The sequence below is a fragment of the Nicotiana attenuata genome, unplaced genomic scaffold, assembly GCF_001879085.1.
Source record: "Nicotiana attenuata strain UT unplaced genomic scaffold, NIATTr2, whole genome shotgun sequence".
In the NCBI taxonomy this organism is placed as follows: Eukaryota; Viridiplantae; Streptophyta; class Magnoliopsida; order Solanales; family Solanaceae; genus Nicotiana; species Nicotiana attenuata.
Window position 1 is genome coordinate 62,389 of NW_017674437.1, and position 5,948 is coordinate 68,336.

The 5,948-nt window shown below is 33.7% G+C and overlaps 1 protein-coding gene across 1 annotated transcript in view; it reads left to right on the top strand.

The window, feature by feature from the left end:
• Positions 1-5,948, top strand: part of LOC109218669 (receptor-like serine/threonine-protein kinase SD1-8) — an 8,866-nt gene extending 2,918 nt beyond the window's left edge. Inside the window, exons 2-7 of the mRNA XM_019383042.1 lie at positions 3,933-4,091; positions 4,174-4,367; positions 4,454-4,664; positions 4,810-5,047; positions 5,130-5,280; positions 5,362-5,948. Of these exons, the coding sequence (XP_019238587.1) occupies positions 3,933-4,091; positions 4,174-4,367; positions 4,454-4,664; positions 4,810-5,047; positions 5,130-5,280; positions 5,362-5,673 (1,265 nt within the window). The 3' untranslated portion in view covers positions 5,674-5,948. The remainder of the gene's footprint in view (positions 1-3,932; positions 4,092-4,173; positions 4,368-4,453; positions 4,665-4,809; positions 5,048-5,129; positions 5,281-5,361) is intronic.

The window sequence follows — 5,948 nt, forward strand, 5'->3', positions numbered from 1 at the left end:
CAACGAACTTCATGCAGATAGTAAATTAAGGATTTTATTCTAAACATACTTTGCCTCTTTTAAACAATAGGTATAGTTGTCTGTCCTTGGTTCCCTTTCTTGTTACCTACTACTTTAGGAGATTTAAAATTTATATAATCAACTAGATTCAGAAAATAAATAAATAATAGCCTATTTGAAATTCATTTCTGATACATAATTACTGTACTTGTTATGAATACAACCTTTGAAAAACCAAGAAGGTAATATATTGATTATTGAGTACATTAACTCCTGAAAAAGACTCATAAACAGCCAACTTTCACAGCTATTGTGGCTATATATTCTTAGTGGTGTGCACGTTTTACATCTAATAATTTTCTATTTTTCCCTCTTTGCGTGTTCTACTTTGAAAACGAAAAGAATAAAAACCCAACCATATTTAACAACCCTATCTTCAAATTGCTTTCAATAGGGACCTACTTATATTAATCTACTATTTGGACTTTCTTTTTCTCTTTTGATTAGATATATAGGGATGGTTAGTATTTGAAAAATATGTTAGACAGTCATGCATCTCAAGGCTCAAATAAGTTCTCATTTCTAGAAGTTTCCTTAAAATTTTTGGAAAAGTTTGTATGTCTAAATCACACTGATATATGTTATTATGCCTGCACTTTGTTGTAAATATCAAAAGAAGATTAATTCAATTATGTGTGGTTCTGAAAAATTTTCAGAAAATAAGGGTGAAAAAAGTAGGTTTAAGGAAAAAAGGGAGTAACAAAGTGACCAAAATTGGCATTAGCTTTTTCTTTTTTACCTTTTCCTTAAATGGCTGCATGACATACTGAAATACTTCCTCCGGTCCAAAATAATTGATTTTTTGGCCCTTTTTTGTGGTCCAAAATAAGTGATTTTTCCAGATTTCAAGAATGAATTAATTATTTTTTTCTTACATTGTTCTTGGATTAAATAGTGTTGGAGTATGTGTTAGGAGTATTTATGTGAGATAATACATGTTAATATGGTCAATTTCATTGCTAATTAATGCTAAAAAATAGATTTCTTAATCTGTGTGAAAATATCCAAAAAATCATTTATTTTGGACCGGAGGGAGTAGTAAAATCTTATCCTCCTCTTTTCTTTTTTTGCTTTCATTTTGCCTTTTGGATTCATAAACTTTTTAATTTTGTGGGAAATAAAGTTTCCAAATAGCGCTTAGTATTTAGCTTTAATTATCTTCCATTAATTGGTCCCACATAAAGTGGGTCCCAAGAAAGGACATTCCTAAAGTCCTACTATTAAAACGGTGAAGAAGCAATTCCTGGACGGTGTAATGGGCCCCTGACATTTACCATAGTTTCGGCTCCATTCTCCAATGTTACATGGCCGACGAATTTGACTTGGTTTGGATCCCTTTGGGCCAGCCCAGTTGCTTTCCCTTTTCTTTTTTTCTTTTATGTCCATTTATAAGTAGCGCATTACAAAAATTGGCCAATAGATAAAATATTACTAATATTAGCCAAATTAGCCAATTAGCTATTTGTAGCAAAAAAATATCAAATTTTTGCTTTGTTTTGAGTGGGTGTTATTAGAATAGATTGGACACAACTTAAGGAGCTTGAATCTCAGTTTTGGAATGATTTGGTGAAGTTTTGAGGTGGTTTGAATTGAAAATTCGAAGTAAAAGCTGAACATGAAAAAAATGATATGTGTATCATTTATGTATCATATTTGTATCAATTGTGTATCACATGTATATCCATGTATACCTGTGTGTGAGATACATGCGTGATACATGTTTGATACATGTGTTGCAGAAGACTTTTTTGAACTCGATTTAATTACGAATTTTGATGCAAAACCAGTCCAAATCACCTCCAATCTTCCTCAAATTTTGTATATTGACTTATCTATATATTTTCAATGAATTTGAACTATACCCATTGAAAAAGTTCCTTTTTTATTTAAATTTTTGGAATATTGTATAGATTTTTGTATTTCATCACCTTATTTGCTACCCCGTCCATGAAATTTCCTTTCCGTCTTGTATCTAATGTTGCTAATGACTCTTAAAAATATGGAAGGTGATTTTCGCATGTGATTCTTTGAGAGAAAGAACCCTATTATTTGGTTTTTCAATATTTGTTGGCTAGTTTTGGTAAGTCTATGACAAATGGCTAGAGATTGGTAAGTTGAGATTTATTTGGGACATTTGTGTAAGTTTCCCTTTTTTTTTTCCTCTTAAAGAAAAGTCATATGTTTCCTAGTGTAATACAGAAAATTTGATTTTACTAACAGCAATAGTTCGTGGACCCTACTGAATACCAAGTCTTTAGAGATTCTCTCAGCCAAAGACTAGTTAAATTGACCGAGAAAATGTCGTGGATGTTAATATTTTTCTGTCCTAGTAGATAATTTAATAATATTTTTTGTTAAAAGGATAAAGAGAATTTAAAACGAGTGGTGGGCTCGGCCCATTGAGTTCTTTACCGTTTGTTTAGATTGTTGCTACATGTAGTGTTGTATTATTAATTTAAATACAATGTTTGTCTTGAATAATAAAATTTTATTGTATCATATCCCTCATTATGCAACCACCAATTTGGTGTGGTAGTGTCGTTACCTTATTTTTTCCTTTCATCTTGCCTCCTTATTAGTAAATAGTAATTTTATTTTATCTTTTACCCTACCTTTTTATATAGTCCCTCCGTTCCAGTTTATGTGAACCTATTTCCTTTTTGGTCCGTTCCAAAAAGAATGAACCCTTTTTAAATTTGGAATTTTTTTAGCTTAAACTTACAATTCTACCCTTAATGAGAAGCTTTTATAACCACACAAATAGGGCCAATTTTTGATTTGTTTAGGACCACAAATTCCAAAAGTCTTCATTTTTTCTTAAACTTCGTGCCCAGTCAAACAGGTTCACATAAATTGGAACGGAGGGAGTAATAATTTTACCTTGTACCTTAGTTTTTTTTTATAATATTACTAGTTTATTCTTTATATTGTTGGTGCATGACATCATGAAACGACAGAAAACAATACTATATATCCCAATATTGACATGGAAACAATACAGTACGATGCAATACCATACGATACATTATGAAACGATACATAACCACTATCCAATGGAGGTGTAAGTTTCTGTTACAACTTACATAGGAAGATGGAAAAAAGGAAAGAAGAAATGAGACAGTGAAAATTAACTCACACAATAAATACTCCGATCACTTTTTACTGTACCACTAGACTTAATGCTGGAAAAATACGATCAATAATTTGTTCCTTATAAACAAGAAGAAACTATAAGAGGGGAGAATTGAGGTTTCCGAGTGGGGCTCAGAGTTTTCGGGGACCCGCCCTACTTTCCCTTCTTATCAACGAAACATGCTTTACACATTGCTTTGAAAAATATGCAGACTTTCATTTTCATGTAAAAGTTGATGTTCAATTTCGTTTTCGGTTTCCATTGTTTTTATCTGAATAAAAATCCATTGAGATATGTTTTGCACACATGCACCTGTGTGACGTAGTTTTGAGAAATTATGTCATGTTTTTAAGATTTCGCAAACCTTCTTTGTTGTTATCTATACGACTAAAATATTTGTTAACATCATTTGAACAGTAGTCTTTTTAACTTAAATACTAGCCATTGTTTGATTTTTGTTTATTTTTAAAATGAATTATAACATTGTACTGTAACTTACTGAAGGAAATGTGATTTCTGTGTAGCTAATGGTTTTCAAACAGAACAAAAATGATTATACCACAAATTTCTTGGAAAATCAAGCTGCATTTAACTTGGAAAGTTTTTGCCGAGGGTCCATCGGAAACAGTCTCTCTGCCCTTCCAGGGTAGGGGTAAGGCTGCGTACATACTACCCTCCCCAGACCCCACTATTACACTGGGTTGTTGTTGTATTTAACTTGGAAAGTTTTTAATTTCAGCTCAAAGTGGAGGTGTGGGATCAAGCAAGACAAAAGGAGTTGTAATAGCTGCTGGGATTACAGTTGGTATAGCTATTGTGCTATTTGGAGTAATCCTCTACTTCTTATCAAAGAGAAGAAAATATCAAGGTTCAGTACGAACTAAGTCTGGAAACAAAGGTACTGGAGATAGAAATCTGTCATAATTAATAAGATTGTCTAATATGAAATGCTAATGAATGTTTCTTATGATTCAAACCAGGCATTAGTGAAAGAAGTCAAGAACTTCTAATGAATGCAGCTATCATTCCAAGTAAAAGAGAATTTTCTGGTGAAACTTCAGCAACAGAAGAGTTTGACTTACCATTATTTGATTTCAGCACCCTAGCTATGGCTACAGAAAATTTCTCTGATGCAACTAAGTTAGGTCAAGGTGGTTTTGGTTGTGTTTATAAGGTAAATGCTCAGTTATATGTAAACCATACTGGTATAATAAAGAAAAATATGATCAAGGAACTCAATAAGATACTTTTTATGATCAGGGAATTCTGGTTGAAGGTCAAGAAATAGCAGTCAAAAGGCTCTCAAAAAATTCGGGCCAAGGAGTAGAGGAATTTAAGAATGAGCTAAGATTGATTGCTAGGCTACAGCACAGAAATCTAGTCCGGCTTCTTGGCTGCTGTGTTGATATGGAAGAAAAGATGCTGATCTATGAATACCTGGAAAATAAAAGTTTAGATTCAATTTTGTTCAGTAAGTATTTTTTGTTATAAATGTCCCTTCGGGGACATCCGATAAAAAAAGTATTTTTTGTTATATTGTCTTCATGAGAGTAGTGATTCACATAATTCTTTGGCTTATGTAATTTGTGACTCACATTTCAACTATGCTCATTCAGATAAACAGAAATGCTCGCTGCTGGACTGGCAAAGGCGGTTCAACATTATTTGTGGGATTGCTCGGGGGCTTCTATACCTTCACCAAGATTCAAGATTTAGGATCATCCATAGAGACCTTAAAGCAAGCAATATTCTCCTTGATAAGGATTTGACCCCCAAAATATCAGATTTTGGCATGGCAAGGATTTTTGGCGGGGATGAGACTGAAGGAAATACAAAAAGAGTAGTTGGAACCTAGTAAGCACAAAACATTTAATTTCTTCACACCATTCGTAGAATCGTTAAAAACTGCTTCTAATCCAATTCTCTTTTAATGCAGTGGTTACATGTCTCCGGAATATGCAATGGATGGACTCTTCTCTGTTAAATCCGATGTTTTCAGCTTTGGGGTTTTGGTGCTAGAAATAGTAACCGGGAAGAAGAATAGGGGATTCTATTATCAAAATAACCAACTCAACCTTCTTGGACATGTAAGTTCACCAATCATATGTTAGCTTCATTCCTGACAACGCGTTCATCATTTCTTATGGAAAACGTAATTGATTCTGCAGGCGTGGAGACTATGGAAAGAAGGGAGAGGCTCAGAGCTACTGGATCCAGCTGTAGGAGAAACGTTTTCTCCGTGTGAAGTAATGAGATGCATACAAGTTGGCCTGTTGTGTGTCCAGGAGCAAGCAGAAGATAGACCAAACATGGCTACTGCGGTTTTGATGTTAGGCAGCGAAAGCGCATCACTGCCTCAGCCTAAAACCCCAGGATTTTGCCTTGGCAGAAGACCGGTTGATTCTGATTCACATTCAACTAATTATGAAGAAACTTGCACTGTCAATCAAGTTACAGTTACCATGATAGATGGCCGATAGTTGATGGTGTCATCCTCAAAAGTGTATATTACTATAAGAGGTTCACAATTTTCTCTTGTACACTTCCTCCCTTTTCTGTTTTTGGATAAATTTTGTGGAAGCTAAGAGTATTAGGTATTCTTTCTCATTACATACAATTGTGAGCTCGGAAAGCTAGCTGTGCTTTTCCATCATCTATGTAAAAGTGCAATCATTCCTATTCCATATCTCTCAAGTTCACTGTAAATTACTGTGCCATCATTAATGTGATTCAGAAGGAATAGTTTGTGCATTCA